Source organism: Cherax quadricarinatus, chromosome 85 (genome assembly GCF_038502225.1).
Source record: "Cherax quadricarinatus isolate ZL_2023a chromosome 85, ASM3850222v1, whole genome shotgun sequence".
NCBI classification, from domain to species: Eukaryota; Metazoa; Arthropoda; class Malacostraca; order Decapoda; family Parastacidae; genus Cherax; species Cherax quadricarinatus.
The window spans coordinates 5,050,514-5,072,883 of record NC_091376.1 but is presented as its reverse complement, the minus strand read 5'-3'; the positions used below and the strand labels follow the sequence as shown (position 1 = coordinate 5,072,883).

Sequence of the window (22,370 nt, the reverse complement as noted above, 5' to 3'; positions counted from 1 at the left end):
AATTGTACCAGCTATGATAATTATGTCTTACTTGATACCCCCTTACCCTACCAGCCCACTCCATCCCCCTCCACTACCACCGCCCACTCCGTCCCCCTCCACTACCACCGCCCACTCCGTCCCCCTCCACTACCACCGCCCACTCCGTCCCCCTCCACTACCACCGCCCACTCCATCCCCCTCCACTACCACCGCCCACACCATCCCCCACCACTACCACCGCCCACTCCATCCCCCTCCACTCCACTACCACCGCCCACTCCATCCCCCTCCACTACCACCGCCCACTCCATCCCCCTCCACTACCACCGCCCACTCCATCCCCCTCCACTACCACCGCCCACTCCATCCCCCTCCACTACCACCGCCCACTCCGTCCCCCTCCACTACCACCGCCCACTCCCTCCCCCTCCACTACCACCCCCCACTCCATCCCCCTCCACTACCACCGCCCACTCCGTCCCCCTCCACTACCACCGCCCACTCCGTCCCCCTCCACTACCACCGCCCACACCGGCCCCCTCCACGCCCACCGCCCACTCCCTCCCCCTCCACTACCACCGCCCACTCCATCCCCCTCCACTACCACCGCCCTCTCCGTCCCCCTCCACTACCACCGCCCACTCCGTCCCCCTCCACTACCACCGCCCACTCCGTCCCCCTCCACTACCACCGCCCACTCCATCCCCCTCCACTACCACCGCCCAGTCCATCCCCCTCCACTACCACCGCCCACTCCATCCCCCTCCACAACCACCGCCCCCTCCGTCCCCCTCCACTACCACCGCCCACTCCGTCCCCCTCCACTACCACCGCCCAGTCCATCCCCCTCCACTACCACCGCCCACTCCATCCCCCTCCACTACCACCGCCCACTCCATCCCCCTCCACTACCACCGCCCACTCCGTCCCCCTCCACTACCACCGCCCACTCCGTCCCCCTCCACTACCACCGCCCACTCCCTCCCCCTCCACTACCACCCCCCACTCCGTCCCCCTCCACTACCACCGCCCACTCCATCCCCCTCCACTACCACCGCCCACTCCGTCCCCCTCCACTACCACCGCCCACTCCTTCCCCCTCCACTACCACCGCCCACTCCATCCCCCTCCACTACCACCGCCCACTCCGTCCCCCTCCACTATCACCGCCCACTCCATCCCCCTCCACTACCACCGCCCCCTCCACTACCACCGCCCACTCCATCCCCCTCCACTACCACCGCCCACTCCATCCCCCTCCACTACCACCGCCCACTCCATCCCCCTCCACTACCACCGCCCACTCCATCCCCCTCCACTACCACCGCCCACTCCGTCCCCCTCCACTACCACCGCCCACTCCATCCCCCTCCACTACCACCGCCCACTCCATCCCCCTCCACTACCACCGCCCACTCCATCCCCCTCCACTACCACCGCCCACTCCATCCCCCTCCACTACCACCGCCCACTCCATCCCCCTCCACTACCACCGCCCACTCCATCCCCCTCCACTACCACCGCCCACTCCATCCCCCTCCACTACCACCGCTCACTCCATCCCCCTCCACTACCACCGCCCACTCCATCCCCCTCCACTACCACCGCCCACTCCATCCCCCTCCACTACCACCGCCCACTCCATCCCCCTCCACTACCACCGCCCACTCCATCCCCCTCCACTACCACCGCCCACTCCATCCCCCTCCACTACCACCGCCCACTCCATCCCCCTCCACTACCACCGCCCACTCCATCCCCCTCCACTACCACCGCCCACTCCATCCCCCTCCACTACCACCGCCCACTCCATCCCCCTCCACTACCACCGCCCACTCCATCCCCCTCCACTACCACCGCCCACTCCATCCCCCTCCACTACCACCGCCCACTCCATCCCCCTCCACTACCACCGCCCACTCCGGCCCCCTCCACTACCACCGCCCACTCCGTCCCCCTCCACTACCACCGCTCACTCCATCCCCCTCCACTACCACCGCTCACTCCATCCCCCTCCACTACCACCGCCCACTCCATCCCCCTCCACTACCACTGCCCACTCCATCCCCCTCCACTACCACCACCCACTCCATCCCCCTCCACTACCACCGCCCACTCCATCCCCCTCCACTACCACCGCCCACTCCATCCCCCTCCACTACCACCGCTCACTCCATCCCCTCCACTACCACCGCTCACTCCATCCCCCTCCACTACCACCGCCCACTCCATCCCCCTCCACTACCACCGCCCACTCCATCCCCCTCCAGTACCACCGCCCACTCCGTCCCCCTCCAGTACCACCGCCCACTCCATCCCCCTCCAGTACCACCGCCCACTCCATCCCCCTCCACTACCACCGCTCACTCCGTCCCCCTCCACTACCACCGCCCACTCCATCCCCCTCCACTACCACCGCCCACTCCATCCCCCTCCACTACCACCGCCCACTCCATCCCCCTCCACTACCACCGCCCACTCCATCCCCCTCCACTACCACCGCCCACTCCATCCCCCTTCCCCCTGATAAATTAGACACATGTGCAACTCTTGGGTATCTTTATTGAGGAAACGTTTCGCCACACAGTGGCTTCATCAGTCCATACAAAGGAGAATCTTGAAGAACAGGAGGAGAATGAGGTAATCAGTCCCTCAACCTTGAGTCGATGTGGTCAGTCCATCAATCTTGAATAGAATACAGCATATGGGCGGAGAAGGAGCTTATATACCGTAGGCAGGAGAGGTGAATTTACCTACCACTTCTTTGACCCCCTCCTCCTCCTACTACTACTACTACTACTACTACTACTACTACTACTACTACTACTACTACTACTACTACTACTACTACTACTACTACTACTATTATTCTCCACCATCCTCTGCCTCACTCTCCATCCCTCACAAATCTGTCCACAACACCGGTGTCTCTTTCATTCTCCTAATCACGACATATGCCAGGCCAGAGTAGTAGGTGGTTGTTGCCGAGGTGATTGTTGCCGAGGTGAGTGGGTTATGTGTTGATGAGGGGGTGGATAGGTGACGCTTACGTGAGTGGCTTAAGCCCAGGTTTATGAGAGGTGAGTGAGTGGGTGACGCCCAGAAATGTGTGTGGGTGGGTCATGCTCACGTGCGAGGTAGGTGACAACCAGGGAAGTAGGTGGCACCCAGGTGGGTGGCGCTCTTGACCCATTTTCTCCGTCAAGAATCCGGGCATTGTGGGTGAGGGCCTCACCTTGATGGCGGCACTGTGTTGGCACACCTCCACCACCACAACTCCCGCCCCACTCCGCCGCCACTGCCACTACTCTGGGTGATAATTGTATCATACTAACACAGTTAATAAAACACCACTCTCATGTGGTGATGTGGATTAAATATGAAAAGTAAAGTTGGTTTATGTGTTGGTGGTAAGAAAGAGTAACCAGTTATAACATGTGTATAGTGGATATTGTTCTTCACTTGTTTATACTCTCTCTTATCCTCTCAAAATGGTGTTATCGTTATCATCAGTCACTTGTACATTTAAGATGTTCCAGGAAAACTTCAGATTTTCTGTCAGAATTATAATACTTAACTTACATGCAGTATACTGCCTGAGTCTTGCTCTGCGACCGAGACGCGGGGGCCATGACTCCTGGTATTGGTGAGAGGTTTGTTTTACACAACATAACTGCTGTCAGGTCTGTGTGTTAAACTCTGCCTGTGTGTTAACATGTGGGTGATACGGCAGCTTGACCTCCCATACCTCTACTGTTATGTGTGTTGTTGTTATTGACCGTCTCTCTCTAACACCAGAACCTTCAATAAGTTCTAGTAGGTTAGGTTAGGTAAGATTTGTCAGGAAAGAAGGTAAGTAAATTCTAGTAGTTGGTGTATGTCATCTCCCAGTTATGTTGATAATGGTATAAAATACCGACAAGTTGAAGATTAAGACACATGTGCAACAGTTCGGTATCTTTATTGTTGCAACATTTCACCTACACAGTAGACTTCTTCAGTCAAATACAGAGAGCAGGTGTAGTAGTGAAGTGATGATGTAATCAGGCGATCAACCTTGAAGAGATAGTATTTGAGGTAGTCAGTCCCTTATATAAAATCATTTTACACTTTTATTCCACACTTTATTTGCTTGAAACCGTTCTTTAACCAGTAGATTGATTTCATTCCTGAGGAAGCTCTAAAACATAGGGGTCTTTCAGCGCCTGGGGAATAGGAAGTAATCAGGAAAGGGGGGGGGATAGCTCCAGTTGCCTGGATCAACGTCAACGAATCCCTCTCAAAGCATTAAAGCAACAGAGACGAGCCTGGTCCAAGGCCGGGCTCCGAGGCCAGAAAAACTCTGGACACTCATCAAACTTATATAAGAACATAATTGACATAATTTATCCCACAAAATAACAGTTTAAATATTGAGGTCTTTATTATAGAAGCAGTCGACTTACCACCGTATGTTTATATCTAACCTCCAGCTACGAGCCACCAGACTTCTTGCGGCTAGAACCAACAGCCTGGTTGATCAGGTCATCCACCGGGAGGACTGGTCTGGGACCGTTCCGCGAGCACCTAGAACACATAACATGTTAATACAATAGGGAATCATAATGTACGTACCATCTGGCCGTCTTACGTAATTGTAAATGTTTGGGTGAAGGAAGGATATTACAGTTAAATGGACGTATTTACATGGTTGCCTCCTGATAATGTCATTCACTGCTAACACTTCTCGTGGCAATTATAAGTTATCGAGTTATCTCTTAGTGTACTGGCTGCACCGTTAGCAACTTCTATCTCTAGTCATTAGTGTTATGATTTTGATAAATTATTTAAAGTGTCTCCCTCTTTTTTTTTTTTTAATTTATTGTGAGTGGCAGTATTGTTGGGGTGACTTGGTCATTAATGTGTGAATATAATGAAATAGTTGCTGAGGTTTATTTATTTACACAAATCCATTTTGGTGCTACAGAGTGCTGACAGATCTTTTGGGCCTAGTTCTCGTGAAGTCTCGTCAAATTTACTAAACAGTGAGTTTAGAATGGCCTGAGCTTGCTACCATCTGCAGCTCATAAGGCTGCCATCCCCACGAGCCCCTTCGAGGCGGGGTAGATGGCAGACCAGAGGCCTAGCTTCTCCCTACGAGCCCCGTGAGGGCGGGGAATGTGGCTAGGCCTGGGGACACTTGGTCCCAAAGATGAGGAGGTACTTGTCCTTCCTCCCATGGGAGACTTAAGTCTCGAGACACTCCCCAGATAGGGAGCCAAGGCCGGGTCACCACTACTTGGAAAAGACCCGGGCCGGGAGAATACCGGTGAATAAAAAAGAAAAAAGTGAGTTTAGTAAACTTAGGGTAGCTTAACATTGACTTACAATGTAGAGGAACACGCTCTGCAGACAACAGGTAAATTGAGTACAGTAATTATTGTGTCATGCGCTCGGTACATAACTGTGACATTAACAGCGCTTAAAATAGGTTGGTGGGGAAGATAAGAGAGAGATAGCGATAAAAGTGTAAGAAGCACTGTGGAAGGTGACTCTACCATCAGCTGTGACCTTCGCTGATGTTGACCTCATCATCCTAACACAACACGTGAGTGAAACCTAACCTACCCAGACTTACTGCCACCAGTATGTTAGTGGTTCTGGTAATTACCACCAGTATGTCAGTGGTTGTGGTATCACTACCAGTGTCGGTGGTTCTGGTATCACCAGTGTCAGTGGTTCTGGTATCACCACCAGTGTCAGTGGTTCTGGTATCACCACCAGTGTCAGTGGTTCTGGTATCACCACCAGTGTCAGTGGTTCTGGTATCACCACCAGTGTCAGTGGTTTTGGTATCACCACCAGTGTCAGTGGTTCTGGTATCACCAGTGTCAGTGGTTCTGGTATCACCAGTGTCAGTGGTTCTGGTATCACCAGTGTCAGTGGTTCTGGTGGTTCTGCTCTCCAATCACTCCTTCAGAACTCTGTATAATGGTAAAAACTTTTAAGAAACACAGAAAATCAATGATTACATATTCTAAATGTAAATTAAAGTTTGTATGATTTACCTCATCTATATGTACTCAGGTGTGTAGCTGCATCGTAGCTCTTGATCCCGCCAGATTCAGCCTTTCCTAGCCTCGTGGGCCTTGTCCTACCTGGTATTCTTAAGAGTCATTATATCTCATTTAGTCCTTCCCCGACATCTTTGATCCCATCGAGAAACACCTGTGCAGTTAAATTTCTAGACAGTACGTATTGTTTTTTTTTTTCAGTGGTTGATCATTATTTAGTGGAGAACTTTGTTACGACCAAACAAGTCTGGCCAAGGGCCGGACTCCGGGAGTAGAAAAACTCTCGAAACTAATCACAGGTATAAAGATAAAGGTATGATCTTAAACCTATGGTCACGTCTCTTAACTTTTAGAGATTGACTTTACATTGTAATATTTGACGTCTAGGGCCCTGTCATATCTGCTCTTGAAACTGTGTATAGTGCTTTCTCCACCACCTTTTCATCTAACGTGTTCCACGTACTTATCATCCTAAGGCTGAAAATGTACTTGTTAACGTCGCTATGGATCATCTACGTCTTCAGCTACATATATTCTATATTCTGTATCTCCTCTGAGTAGTTTCTATATAGCTTTACAGCAACATTATGTCTATCACAATTATTAGATCATAAACACAAAATCACTGAGACTTTGGAATGGAAACAAAACGTCTATGTTTTTACATTTATTTTATAAAAGCATCTGGCAAATTTGACCTTGAAGTAATTACCTCCAAAATGAGAACATTAGGTACTGTATAACAAGGAAAATAGAATTTGAACAGCCATTTCCCTAACAAACATATCACAAAAAGTGGCAGTAAACAAAACAAAATTTACTTTCATCAGAGTTAAAAGTTAAGTACCCCAGGGCACTGTCTTGGCACCTTTACTGATTCTCATCCTCATACCCCCCTCCAGGGAGGTTACTTGATGCTGGTGAGGGGCTCTTGATCTAGGAAATTGGATCTGTGCTCTAGTTTCCTGAATTAACCTAGAATGCCTTCCATCCTCCCTCCCCACAGGCGCTATATAATTTTTACGGATTTAGCGCTTCCCTGTAATTAATAATAATAATCCTTATAGCAGACATAGATGGAGACATCAGCCACAACTTATCAGCCTTTGCGGGCGATACCAAAACAGATAAGAATGTCGCCTCAGTAGAGGAAAGAGAAGACTTACAAATAATCAAGGACAGTGGAAAACAACATGATGTTTAATATTGAAATTTTTCAGTCGTTTTGATATTGAAAGAACGCAGAACACTAGTAAATCAGGCCCATTAGGTAGGCAAGAGATTTACAGTCGAGTTGTGGAGATATTCTCTAGTTACAGTACCTACAAGGAACCTAGTGGGTTCCGCCCACATGTGACTACGTTTGCCACTGCTGCATCGCTAAACTCCTTCCACAGATTCCACTATAAAAGGCTCTGTTCTCACATCTCTGTAGAAGGTTGATAAAGCCCCTTGTAGGCGAAAGTCTCTCAATAAAGATCCCCAGTTGTCTGTTGGTAAATCATATACCTGAAGGATACCAGAAGGATGCTCCTGGGGATCAGCGACCTCACAACCTGGTCCCAGACCTCACCAGGTTGTGGGGTCGTACATTGGACTGCGTGGTGACCACACGCAGTCCAATGTACGAACTACAGCCTGACTGGTCAGGAACTCTATTTGGGGAACTTGTTCAGTTTTCTCTTGACGACAGTCAGATGTTTGTTGGTAATTCCTCTTATATACAGAGGGAAGGCGTTAATAAAGATTCGGCAACCTCTGACACTCGACGAGTTCTCTCCTACTATACTTGCTGCGCCCCTGCTGTTTTTATAATAGGAAATATTTTGCACCGTCTGGCAAGTCTCTTGGTGTCATACGGAGTGATTTCAGTGTTCATTTTGGATCGCGTCCCTCCGGGATTTTTCATGAGTAAATTGTAATGTACCTTTCATGCCTACGTTCTAATGAATATATTTGAAGAGACTTTAAGCGTTTCCAGTGATTCATATGCTTGACGTAATGTAAACGGGCAGTGAAAATTCTCTGCACGTTTTGCAGCTCAGTAATTTCGCCTGCCTTAAAGGGGGCTGTCATTATACAGCAGTATTCCAGCCTGGAGAGAACAAATGGCTTCAAGAGTATCGTCACTGGCTCGCCATCTCTCCGTCTTGAAAGTTATAGTTATCCAGTCTATTCCTTGTGGTAACAATGGCAACATTGAATATGAAATCTTCTGGCATCATTATTATTATTATAATCACAGGGAAGCGCTAAACCCGTAGGATTATACAGCGCATATGGAGGGATGGAAGGTATTCAGGCTCAATTCAGGGAACCGGAGCACAGATCCAATTCCCTAGTTCAAGAGCCCCTCACCAGCGTCAGGGAACCTCCCTTGAGGTATTCTGGCATTATTACTCTCAACTCTCATGCAGGGACTCTCGCTCTGTTGAATGATTTAAGTTTGTCCTGTACTTCGTTACAGCTTTTGCTTCCTTCATTTTTCCATAGCACAGCAACCTGAAATCTGTCCTCGTTAAACAAAATATTTTTGTCTCGAGTCCCACTGAAGACTCCTCTTGAAGATTCGCTGTGTCTTCGACGGACGCCACTTGCATAGAGATTCAGGGGCCCCTAGCAAATGATGTTACGGTGTTGGATGTAAGAATAAGAAACGAAAGTGGAGCAAGTACTGTGCTTTGAGGAACAGATCTCACTGTTGCATCCTCTGATGTCAACTACTACTACTTTGGGTTCTTTTAGGCATGAAGAGAGGGTGTTAGAGTCTAGATCTCTTTACACTTAGTGTAATCATTGATTTTCACTGGGGGGTATTTTACACCATCTGCCAAGCCTCTTGCTCTTATAGGGAATTATTCTAGTGTGTAGATTTGAGTCTCCTCCAGAATTATGCAGGTGTAAATTATGGTGAATCATTGTTGCTTAGGTTCCAAGGAGTGCAGTTCAAGAGACTTAAGATTCCCAGTAATTTAGGTGCTTTACTGAGTTTATGTGGGTAGTGAAGGCTTACTCTAACATTATAAATGGTATACAATACCGACAAGCTGATGAGTAAGCCATGTGTTACCTGGTGTAAAGCCATGTTTCCCTGGGTTGCACAGGTGTGTTGAGTCCATGTGTTTAACAGTCTTGCTTCTTGCAACTTGCAATGATATTGATAATGTAGAACTCTCAAGTACCGTTATAGAGGCCAGAACGTTGTGTAGCTTTAAAAATAGGTTGGATAAATACATGAGTAGATGTGGGTGGGTGTGAGTTAGACCTGATAGCTTGTGCTACCAGGTCGGTTGCCGTGTTCCTCCCTTAAGTCAATGTGACCTGACCTGACTAGGTTGGGTGCATTGGCTTAAGCCGGTAGGAGACTTGGACCTGCCTCGCATGGGCCAGTAGGCCTTCTGCAGTGTTCCATCGTTCTTATGTTCTTATGTTATCGATCTGTAGTAATTTTGCGAGTACTTAGCTACCATCTTCGTGGAGTGGAGCTGTATTAGTTGTTTATAATGACTGGGATGACTAGTTTGTTCATGGTCAGCCTGGCTCTAGTGGCTACGGTCATTACCAACAGCCTGACTGATCAGTACGTATACTGGGTGGCCTGGTCTGAGAACAGTGACCCGAGGAAATAAATAGGTAAGTCTATATCTTTCTCTACCTCTGCTTCCTCTTCTACTTCCTCTCTCTTGCTCTTTGGTTTCATCTTCCTCTCCCACCTACAAGGAGAGCGCCTCTTTACTATCCTTGCTTCATGTCTGCACTAGAGAAAAGTAGCTTAGTTTTGTTTCACAAGGTAATTTAGAGTTAGTGTAGAGTAGAATGTTTTCTTAAAACTTACTGGATGTTCTAGCACCCTCACACACCTACTGGATACTCTAGCACCCTCACACACCTACTGGATGCTCTAGCACCTCACACACCTACTGGATGCTCTAGCACCCTCACACACCTACTGGATGCTCTAGCACCCTCACACACCTACCGGATGCTCTAGCACCCTCACACACCTACTGGATGCTCTAGCACCCTCACACACCTACTGGATGCTCTAGCACCTCACACACCTACTGGATGCTCTAGCACCTCACACACCTACTGGATGCTCTAGCACCCTCACACACCTATTGGATGCTCTAGCACCCTCACACACCTACTAGATCCTCTAGCACCCTCACACACCTACTGGATGCTCTAGCACCCTCACACACCTACTGGATGCTCTAGCACCTCACACACCTACTGGATGCTCTAGCACCCTCACACACTACTGGATGCTCTAGCACCCTCACACACTACTAGATGCTCTAGCACCCTCACACACTACTGAATGCTCTAGCGTCCTCACACACCTGGATGCTCTAGCACCCTCACACACTACTAGATGCTCTAGCACCCTCACACACCTACTGGATGCTCTAGCACCCTCACACACTACTGCATGCTCTAGCACCCTCACACACCTACTGGATGCTCTAGCACCTCACGCACATACTGGATGCTCTAGCACCCTCACACACTACTGGATGCTCTAGCACCCTCACACACCTACTGGATGCTCTAGCACCCTCACACACCTACTGGATGCTCTAGCACCCTCACACACTACTGGATGCTCTAGCACCCTCACATACTATTGGATGCTCTAGCACCCTCACATTCTACTGGATGCTCTAGCACCCTCACACACTACTGGATGCTCTAGCACCCTCACACTCTACTGGATGCTCTAGCACCCTCACACACTACTGGATACTCTAGTACCCTCACACACCTACTGGATGCTCTAGCACCCTCACACACCTACTTGATGCTCTAGCACCCTCACACACCTACTTGATGCTCTAGCACCCTCACACACCTACTGGATGCTCTAGCACCCTCACACACCTACTAGATGCTCTAGCACCCTCACACATTACTGGATGCTCTAGCACCCTCACACACCTGCTGGATGCTCTAGCACCCTCACACACCTGCTGGATGCTCTAGCACCCTCACACACCTATTAGATGCTCTAGCTCCCTCACACACCTACTGGATGCTCTATCACCCTCACACATCTACTGGATGCTCTAGCACCCTCACACACTTACTGGATGCTCTAGCACCCTCACACACCTACTGGATGCTCTAGCACCCTCACACACCTACTAGATGTTCTAACACCCTCACACACTACTGGATGCTCTAGCACCCTCACACACCTACTAGATGCTCTAGCACCCTCACACACTACTGGATACTCTAGTACCCTCACACACCTACTGGATGCTCTATTACCCTCACACACTACTGGATGCTCTAGCACCCTCACACACCTACTGGATGCTCTAGCACCCTCACACACCTACTGGATGACTCACGAAATCGTAATGACACGATTGCAAACAAACCATACCCCGGCCGGGATTGAACCCGCGGTCAGAGAGTCTCAAAACTCCAGCCCGTCGCGTTAGCCACTAGACCAGCTAGCCACAATAAGATTCGTCCAACTAGGTATATTTCTACACCATAGGAAGGTTAGCACAGGCACCACTGTGACCACAAATGGATGCTCTAGCACCCTCACACTACTGGATGCTCTAGCACCCTCACACTACTGGATGCTCTAGCACCTCACACACTACTGGATGCTCTAGCACCCTCACACACTACTGGATGCTCTAGCACCCTCACACACCTACTGGATGCTCTAGCACCCTCACACACCTACTAGATGCTCTAGCACCCTCACACACCTGTTGGATGCTCTAGCACCCTCACACACGTACTGGATGTTCTAGCACCCTCACACACTACTGGATGCTCTAGCACCCTCACACACCTACTAGATGCTCTAGCACCCTCACACACCTACTAGATGCTCTATCACCCTCACACACCTACTGGATGCTCTATCACCCTCACACACCTACTGGATGCTCTAGCACCTCACACACCTACTGGATGCTCTAGCACCCTCACACACTACTGGATGCTCTAGCACCCTCACACACTACTAGATGCTCTAGCACCCTCACACACTACTGAATGCTCTAGCGCCCTCACACACCTGGATGCTCTAGCACCCTCACACACTACTAGATGCTCTAGCACCCTCACACACCTACTGGATGCTCTAGCACCCTCACACACTACTGCATGCTCTAGCACCCTCACACACCTACTGGATGCTCTAGCACCTCACACACATACTGGATGCTCTAGCACCCTCACACACTACTGGATGCTCTAGCACCCTCACACACCTACTGGATGCTCTAGCACCCTCACACACCTACTGGATGCTCTAGCACCCTCACACACTACTGGATGCTCTAGCACCCTCACATACTATTGGATGCTCTAGCACCCTCACATACTACTGGATGCTCTAGCACCCTCACACACTACTGGATGCTCTAGCACCCTCACACACTACTGGATGCTCTAGCACCCTCACACACTACTGGATACTCTAGTACCCTCACACACCTACTGGATGCTCTAGCACCCTCACACACCTACTTGATGCTCTAGCACCCTCACACACCTACTTGATGCTCTAGCACCCTCACACACCTACTGGATGCTCTAGCACCCTCACACACCTACTAGATGCTCTAGCACCCTCACACATTACTGGATGCTCTAGCACCCTCACACACCTGCTGGATGCTCTAGCACCCTCACACACCTGCTGGATGCTCTAGCACCCTCACACACCTATTAGATGCTCTAGCTCCCTCACACACCTACTGGATGCTCTATCACCCTCACACATCTACTGGATGCTCTAGCACCCTCACACACTTACTGGATGCTCTAGCACCCTCACACACCTACTGGATGCTCTAGCACCCTCACACACCTACTAGATGTTCTAACACCCTCACACACTACTGGATGCTCTAGCACCCTCACACACCTACTAGATGCTCTAGCACCCTCACACACTACTGGATACTCTAGTACCCTCACACACCTACTGGATGCTCTATTACCCTCACACACTACTGGATGCTCTAGCACCCTCACACACCTACTGGATGCTCTAGCACCCTCACACACCTACTGGATGACTCACGAAATCGTAATGACACGATTGCAAACAAACCATACTCCGGCCGGGATTGAACCCGCGGTCAGAGAGTCTCAAAACTCCAGCCCGTCGCGTTAGCCACTAGACCAGCTAGCCACAATAAGATTCGTCCAACTAGGTATATTTCTACACCATAGGAAGGTTAGCACAGGCACCACTGTGACCACAAATGGATGCTCTAGCACCCTCACACTACTGGATGCTCTAGCACCCTCACACTACTGGATGCTCTAGCACCTCACACACTACTGGATGCTCTAGCACCCTCACACACTACTGGATGCTCTAGCACCCTCACACACCTACTGGATGCTCTAGCACCCTCACACACCTACTAGATGCTCTAGCACCCTCACACACCTGTTGGATGCTCTAGCACCCTCACACACGTACTGGATGTTCTAGCACCCTCACACACTACTGGATGCTCTAGCACCCTCACACACCTACTAGATGCTCTAGCACCCTCACACACCTACTAGATGCTCTAGCACCCTCACACACCTACTGGATGCTCTAGCACTCTCACACACCTACTAGATGCTCTAGCACCCTCACACACCTACTAGATGCTCTAGCCTCTGCTACTTGAAATATCCTTGCCGTCTTTCCTAGAAACGCTACTACTCATTCCCTCTACACTGGATTATACGCGCTTCCTTTTCCTCATATCCGACATAGAGGCATAAATCATAGCACCGTATCATTTTTTGCAAACGATACTAGACTCTGTATGAGAGCGGCATTCATTGAGGACACAGCAAACCTCTAAGCTGAAATAAAGAGAGTCTTCAAGTACCCCACTGGCAACGATTTGATGTTCGTATATATGTTGGTAGAATTACCGATAATATGTAAAGTAAAAGGACACAAGTGCAACTAATGTGACATTTTATTGTGGCAACGTTTCGCTCTCCAGGAGCTTTATCAAGCCGTTACAAACAGTATATGGACACAGAGGGTATATATAGGCTTAGTGTAAGGTGTGATACTAGTGGTAGTAGTAGTGATATAAGTTGTAGTAGTAGTAATAATACAATATGGTAGAACAATTAACTTGCACATGAGTAAAAGGATAACATAAAAATAGGTTAGACACATATTTCTATTGGAGATTGTATTAGAGAAGGTCTGTTTCATTGTTCATCCTCTGTAATGTGCTTGTGTAGTGTTAGCAGGAGAGACTATGTGATGGCTGGGTTTACTGTTTTCAGGAGGATTCTTGCTAAGACTTCAGAAATGGTGAAGCTGCCTTTGTTTTGTTTAATTGTGTTAGAAACAGCGACGCCCGATTAGTGATCAAAGAAACTAATTTCCGCAGACGCAAGCGCCTTGAATCATCACTAATTGCTGTTTCTAATACAATTAAACAAAACAAAAAGGCAGCTTCACTATCTCTTAGCAAGAATCTTCCTGAAAACAGTAAACCCTGCCATCACATATACAGGATATACAACTTGAGTGGACAGGCTCCTTCCTATACTTGGGAATCAACATTGATAAAAAGCCGACCTTTCAGAAACAGGCCGAGTATGTCAGGTCACGTGCTCTACTCAGACTCAACGCCATGAGAGCCATGACGAGGCACCGTGCAAGGGCGAGCAAAGATGTACTTCGCTTCTACTATATACAAGCTGTGCGCTCGCTCACTGACTACGGTGCACCGGCGTTAGCTCATCTCTTCCCGCAGAGCAGGCAAAGGGTGGAGGTCGTACAAAACCAGGAGATAAGAACTATGCTTGGGGCCCCCATCTGGACCAACACAGTATGTCTCAGATCTGAGGCCCAGCTTCCTTCCTTGGCTGACAGAGTAAGATACATAAACGCCTGCAAAGGAGCCACGATTCTGCACCGGCAGGAAGGATATTGACAACCATGACACAAGATCCAACTCTCTTCACGGACTACTACTGGATTCGTTCGTTTTGTGCTGCTGGGCAGAAGCTGCTGCCTATACAACTACTCCTTGAGAAGAGTTGTGACCTTCCTGTTGCTGGGTATCATCCACCACCTCCCTGGCGCCCAGATCCGGCCGATGTTTGCGTCATGCAACTACCTATCACTAAGCGTTTCTGAAGTCATGGCACTGGCAGAGGGACGCACATGTGCTGTGTATTTCACAGATGGTTCTGTCAACCCTGACAGGAAGAGAGCAGCAGCTGAACTGTACCACAATGGCCACACACAAGGCTGGCGACTCCCTGACCACTGCACGATCCTTCAAGCTGATCTGGTGGCGATTCAGCAGGAATTGTCACATGCCCTACGACATCGACTCCGACCTGCCATACATGTTGACTCCACCTCTGCAATCAATGCCCTCTCCCATCCCCAACCACAGGATAATGTTCACCTCATCACATCGATTCTGAGCATAATGACAGCCTTAAAAGTTCAGGGTAACAGATCAACATTGAACTGGATCCCCAGCCATGCTGGCATCCGGGGAAATGAGGCGTAAGATGATGCAGCCAAGGCAGCCACAGATTATCCACATGTTTGGATTACTGTCCCTATCAGCCTACGCCAGACCAAACTGGTGGCCGCCAGAGCAATGGAACTTATGGGGGAGGTCCTAGGTGATACCCCATCTCAACAGTGGTACCGAGCAGCGGTACCACTGTTGAGATGGGGTACACCTACCGTATGATAGAAGCTGGTCCAGAGCGCAGTGTACCGCCATCCATCGGCTTCGTTTGGGCTTTTCCACAGCCAAGATGATAGTAGACAAGGCAGAGGAGATGTGCCAGTACTGCCAGCACGTTGTCCAGCGCCCCCTAACACACTATCTTCTGGAGTGCCAAGCTACTGAGACACTCCGCAGGCAACTATCACTGATGTCCTCTCCCGAAGAAGACCCAGAGAGGACTGCGGCTACACTAGTATACCATGGAGCCAACGAACCAGAAAAGCTGTTGCCAGTGATAACAACATATCCTCCTCCTCGCTAGTGTCCACAGGAGTACATACAGTGTTGTCGCTTATGAGACGCACCAGATGAACAACCAGAACAGTGCTTGAACAGCATATGTTGCAACATTGCAGAACCCTTTCTCTTTCGGGAGCCAGAGACGGGTCATCGCAAGATTAAGACCCGTGCCAGGACTTCGGTCTTGGCGAACATTATACATACATACATACATGTATTGTTTGTAACGGCTTGACAAATCACCTGGAGAGCGAAACGTTGCCACAATAAAATGTCACATTAGTTGCACTTGTGTCCTTTTACTTTACACAGTATGATGCTCAATGAGGACAAGTTTCAGTTACTCCGTTATGGAAGGATTGGGGAAATAAAGACAGACACTGAGTATAAACAAGCTCGAATCATTCAGTAGAGTGAAGACTAATGTGTGAGACCTTGGAGTGATCATGACAGATCTCGCCTTCAAGGATCACATCACGAGTGTTGTCATCACGTCCGCAAGAAAAATGATTGGCTGGATAAATAGAACCTTCAAAACAAGGGATGCCAAGCCAGTGATGATTATCCTTAATTCCCTTTTCTCTAGGATGAAGTACTGCTGTACTCTAACAGCTTCGCTCAGGGTAGGCGATATTGCAGATCTGGAGAATGTACAGAGAACCTTCACTGTCTGCATAGATTCAGTCAAGCACCTAAATTACCGGGAAGTCCCTTGACCTGTACTCCTTGGAATATGAGCGAGAGAGAGACATTATAATATATGCCTGGAGAGTGAGTATGCTAAGAGAGAACTCTATAATTGTCAAGGGGCCAAGACTTTTCATTGTACTCCCTTCTTACATAGGGGGATTGCTAATAGATCTCTGGCTGTCAAGAAAGATCTGGACAAGTTTCTCAAGTCAGTGCCTGATAAGCAGGGCTATGGTGCTTATGTTGGACTTAATGTGGCTAGCACCATTAGCCTGGTTGATCAGGCCATCCACTGAGAGGCCTGGTTTCGACCGGTCCGCGAGGGCGTTGACTCTGAAAGCACACTGCAGGTAGACTCCTATTTGCTCCATCCTTTCGAAATGACCAATCTTCAACTCCTCAGCCCTGTGATTTATACCTTTCATAACCTTGCTCTTCGTATAATGTTCACACCACACATTGCTCTTACACATGACACCTCCACTGCTTCCAGCCTTCTCGTTGCAACATTTAAAACTCATGCCTCAAACCCATACAAAAGTGTTGGTACCACCTATTACATTCCTGTTTTTTCTCTCTATAGATAAGCTTCTTTTCTACAGATGCCTCAGCACACCACTTTTCCCCTCATTTGTTCTGTTGCTCACCTCGTCTTTTGTAGACCTACCGATATGTCCATTCCCAAATATCTGAACACATTCACTTCCACTCTCCCTCCCTTCCTCAAAGCTGATATTTAGTCTTTCATTGTCTAGACTTCTTCTTGCTCTCATCACCTCGCTCTTTTTCGTGTTTACCTTTAATTTTCTTCTTTTACACATCATCATAAACTCTTCAACTAGCCTTTGCAACTTCTCTTCAGATTTTTCCAAACGAATTGTATCATCAAGAAAGATCAACTCTGACTATTTCTCACTCTAAATAAGATTCATTGTCACTTAATCCCATATCTTTCCACAACTCCCCAGTGCTAAATGTTGGACAGGACAATAACCATACCACTTATAAACTGAACAGTGTAGATCTAAATACTACTGATTGCGAAAATGATTTAGGAGTTCTGGTTAGCAGTAATCTGAAACCAAGACAACAATGCATAAGTGTTCGCAATAAAGTTAACAGAATCCTTGGCTTCATATCAAAAAGTATAAATAATAGAAGTCCTCAGGTTGTTCTTCAACTTTATATATCCTTGGTTAGGCCTCATTTAGACTATGCTGCACAGTTCTGGTCACCATATTACAGAATGGATATAAATGCACTGGAAAACGTACAGAGGAGGATGACGAAGTTGATCCTATGTATCAGAAATCTTCCCTATGAGGATAGACTGAGGACCCTGAATCTGCACTCTCTAAAAAGGCGTAGAATTAGGGGGATATGATTAAGGTGTATAAATGGAAAACAGGAATAAATAAGGGGGATGTAAATAACGTGCTGAAAATATCCAGCCAAGACAGGACTCGCAGCAATGGTTTTAAGTTGAAAAATTTCAGATTCAGGAAGGATATAGAAAAGCACTGGTTTGATAATAGAGTTGTGGATGAGTGGAGCAAACTCCCGAGTACCGTCATAGAAGCTAAGACCTTGTGTAGTTTTAAAAATAGGTTGGCTAAATGCATGAGTGGGTGTGGGTGGGTGTGAGTTGGATCTGACTAACTTGGGCTACCAGGTCTGGTGCCGTGCTCCTTAAGTGGAAGTGACCTGACTAGGTGGTCATTGTTCAAGGCCGGGGGGTGGCATGGACCTGCTTCGCATGGGTCAGTAGGCCTGTTGCAGTGGCCCTTCTTTCTTATGTTCTTATTCACTTTTGCAGCCCCATTAATCTCACACCTCTCCCCAACTATATATTAAACAACAATGCTGACATCTCACGTCCTCCCTGTCTGAGGCGTACTTTACTGCTATATTTATAATGAAGTGCTAAATCCGTAAAGGTTATACACCGTTTGGGGAAATGCGGGGTAAATTGGTTTGATTCGAGGAGGAAGAGGGTAGCTCAGATTCCTTTGATACCCAGGTGTTACACTTGTTTTATTCATCAACATGTCTCTATTGTATAACATGTCATCAGATTGATTTAATCAAGAGTTCTTCAGCACCAAGGTACAGTGCGCCTTGATAGCGAGTAAGACATTGTCTTATCTGTGTTTACTTGTATTCCGCATTGTCAGTCTGTCCTCATTCCATACCTGTAATATACTTGTAACATACTGAAAATATCTTACACAGTGTATAACATGTGAATAACAATTACAAGAGAGCATAATAGTCAAAGAGTAAGAATAAGTTTTACTTACAAGAATATGTTATTTATAACATTACGAACACAGATAATGAATGGCCTTTGAGACCTGGTCGTAATGGGAATTGGAGCAAACTCATCAGTAGACTATATATTTTGCCTTTACCCACTATATACGGATAAGTACAATATGCACAGATAGAATAATAAAAATAAGTGTACGCCACGGTGACAGATGCCAAAGCAGAAGCCAGAGAGAGTGCTTCGTACTCAACCAGCAGGTAGGCAAGTCTGCCAATTGTAGATGAATGGTTCAAAGAACCGACACGTTGTTAAATTAGATACATGTGCAACTCTTGGGTATCTTTATTGAAGAAACGTTTCGCCACGCAGTGGCTTCATCAGTCCATGCAAAGGATAAACTTGAAGAACAGGAGGAGAATGAGGTAATTAGTCCCTCAACCTTGAGTCGATGTGGTCAGTCCATCAGTCTTGATGAAGCCACTGTGTGGCGAAACGTTTCCTCAATAAAGATACCCAAGAGTTGCACATGGGTCTAATTTAACAAGTCTGCCAATGTTTACCACAAGTGAACCACGTTGCTTCAGCTTTGGCGGGCTTGCCTGTGATTAGTCAGTGAACCAAGGTACTGTACTGATTGATCATTAAACTCTTAGCACCTGGTTCGCTGGTTGGGAGACAGCCTATATGGGAGTGCGCCATACGCCGAATAAATTGTAACATACTCTTTGCATGCCACAAACATTTAAGATTTGATTTGGTTTGCCATGTTCCCACACCAAACAAACTTTGTGTTCCAATTGTATATCATGAAGTGCTAAACCCGTGTGGGTCATTTAGCGGAAGGAATTCTCCAGATACCAAAAGGGCCCGAAGGACGTTTCTGGGGGGGTTAACGTCCTCGCGGCCCGATCCCAGACCATCCTGGAAGATCAAAGTTTGATCAACCAGGCTGCCTCTACTAGTCGCATGCAGTCCAACGTAGGCACCACAGCCAGGCTAATCAGGAACTGATTTGAAGAACTTGTCCAGGTCCCTCTTACAGACAGCTAGAAGTTTGTTAGTAAGTCCTCGTGTGTGCACGAAGGGAGGGCGTTTAAATCTTTGACCTCTGACACATTAAGTTTTCAGTGCACTCGTCGCGCCCCTTTTTTTTAGAGGGAGGCATTTTGCACCTTCTGCCAAATCTCTTGTGGTCATACAGAGTAATTTCAGTGTTCAGGTTTGAACCAGTCCCTCCAAGATTTTCCAAGCTTAAATTATTATGTACCTTTCTCACTGGCTCGATCCTGATCACGGCCTGTCTCTGACCAGCCAGGTTGTTGGTGCACTTAATTACTGAAAGAAGACCATTACTTGCATATGAGACTCAGCCCTACTTTAAGAATATTGCTTTAATATCGTAGATATAACTTATACCTAACTAATATTGAATGGCTACTAGGAAACACAGGTAAGCAAACCCTGCTACCGTATTTTACTTATTGTGCTTAATGTAACAATATAACTCGTGGAAAAAAAGTTGCGGTGGCTATTTATGTCCTCTGCCACTTAGCTAGCAAAGTGGCAGAGACACGGTGTCAATGACACGGTAGTAAACAAGGAAACTTGGGTCTCAGGAAGGGCTAAGAAGGTAGAACACCCCAGGAAACTAGTCCCTGGTATGTTAGAAACATGAAGGCTGCTGAGATGATTCGTTAATAGGACTTAAAGCCTATCGACCAGTGGCCCAGTCAGGATTTCAATCTTGGGGGACGGGCTTCGAAATCGTGATTCTGAAACAAAATCAAAGCAATCGTTTTTTAAAAAAAAACATGATTATCAGTAGGTACGTGAATTTTCTTAAACCCGTGTTTTCATCGTGAGTATAATACAGTAAAAATTAGCCATTAATGAAAGAAAGTACTTCCATTTCTACGGGCTTCCCCCTCTCCCCCATTCCTTCCACGGAGGAGCCACTGCAGTATCATCAACTCAAATGGTTATTAGGCTGCGTATCAAATGTGCACCAGTAGTCAAGAATACTTAATCCCTAAAATAGGGATTAAAGTAAACTGTGTGTATATACGCTGAAAAACGCACACTTTTTCCGTGTATATATATCGTATGGTGTGTCCGGCCTGCAAGAGCCTTACAATCGTATCACCCACCTTTTACGAGGCAAGACATAATACTGAGAGTAGATCCTCTGCCTGCACCAGCTTCCCTCACTGTTGCAGGTGCAACACACTTAACAAAATATTTATCGTTTGTTCCCGCATCTGCTTAACTAATTCCTTAGGTTTCGAGACGTTTATGTGGGTTCTCCTTGTGCATTTATAAGAAGAAAAGTCACTACCGTAATTAAATTGGTGGTGATGTTACATACCTGTAAAACGAAGACTGTGGCATCTGTACAAGAGTAACTATAAATGTGCGGGTGGAAGTGGCAGGGAGTCAGTCGAGAGTTGGATCACGTCGGGTGAAGTCGTGCAGCTGTCTGTCTGTCAAGAGAATCTCGCCATGCGGGATTGCTTGACTTAAGACTGGGTTCAGACTATTGTTGGTGCTAAAAGTTATTCTCTCGTACTTCCCATCTCCACAGGATTTTTACATGTCTTAGTGGGTGAATTTTATGTTCCCTTCCTCTTTATCGTTGTGACGGACGAGAATATAACCTAGTCATGACCTCGGCGTAGAACTTACAGTTGAAATGTGACCATTGAAAGCTCCAAGTGTTTAATACCAAGCTCTTGTAGAGAAAATAACATTATATTATTTGTGAATAAACAGGAGAAGTGTTACAGTTTTTACAATGAAAGTTGACAAGCTGATTGAAAAACGTTGCTGGAGGTTGCAGAGAAAACTGAGCAGAATTAAGGTGTGTGTAATTTTATTTTTTTTACCTTTAATAAAGTAACTCCAAAGAGAGGTGCCTTTAAATGGTTGCCTGAATTTTTCTTCCTCCAAACTTTCGCTTTTGTTTAGTTTGTAACTTTTTCTTTACTGGGTAGACCGGTAAGCCGGTGGAAGGCCACAATCATATGACCAAAAACTTTCTCCTGATAAAATACCATAATTTAAATATGTATGTGAAGTGAACAAAGTGTTAGTAACATTCTTGCACATATCACAGGCGCCATCATTTTCCAAGAGTTGATGCTTTTAAGAAAACCTTGTGAGACTTGATATTTAAATGTAGTCTAAGGTATAACATAAACAATGATCGGCATCCTCTTCTCTTCCTAATTGTCTTTTCCACTTATCTTTTTCCTCCTCGTCCTCATTTTTCGCTTCCTAAACATCGTCATTTCCTAATCCTCTTCTCTTCATCCTCCTCCTCCCTCTTCCTCCACCTCCCTCTTCGTCCACCTCCCTCTTCCTCCTCCTCCC

The 22,370-nt window shown here is 47.4% G+C and overlaps 1 protein-coding gene across 17 annotated transcripts in view; it reads left to right on the top strand.

The window, feature by feature from the left end:
* l(1)G0196 (inositol hexakisphosphate and diphosphoinositol-pentakisphosphate kinase) overlaps window positions 1-22,370 on the top strand; it is a 1,071,245-nt gene that overhangs the window by 247,870 nt on the left and 801,005 nt on the right. The window contains exon 1 of one of the 17 annotated variants that reach the window (XM_070103274.1): window positions 21,419-21,858. The exons of the other annotated variants lie outside the window; for them this stretch is intronic. Coding sequence (XP_069959375.1) covers window positions 21,793-21,858 — 66 coding nt within the window. The 5' untranslated portion in view covers window positions 21,419-21,792. Of the gene's footprint in view, window positions 1-21,418; window positions 21,859-22,370 lie in introns of those variants that run through there. 17 annotated transcript variants of the gene reach the window in all.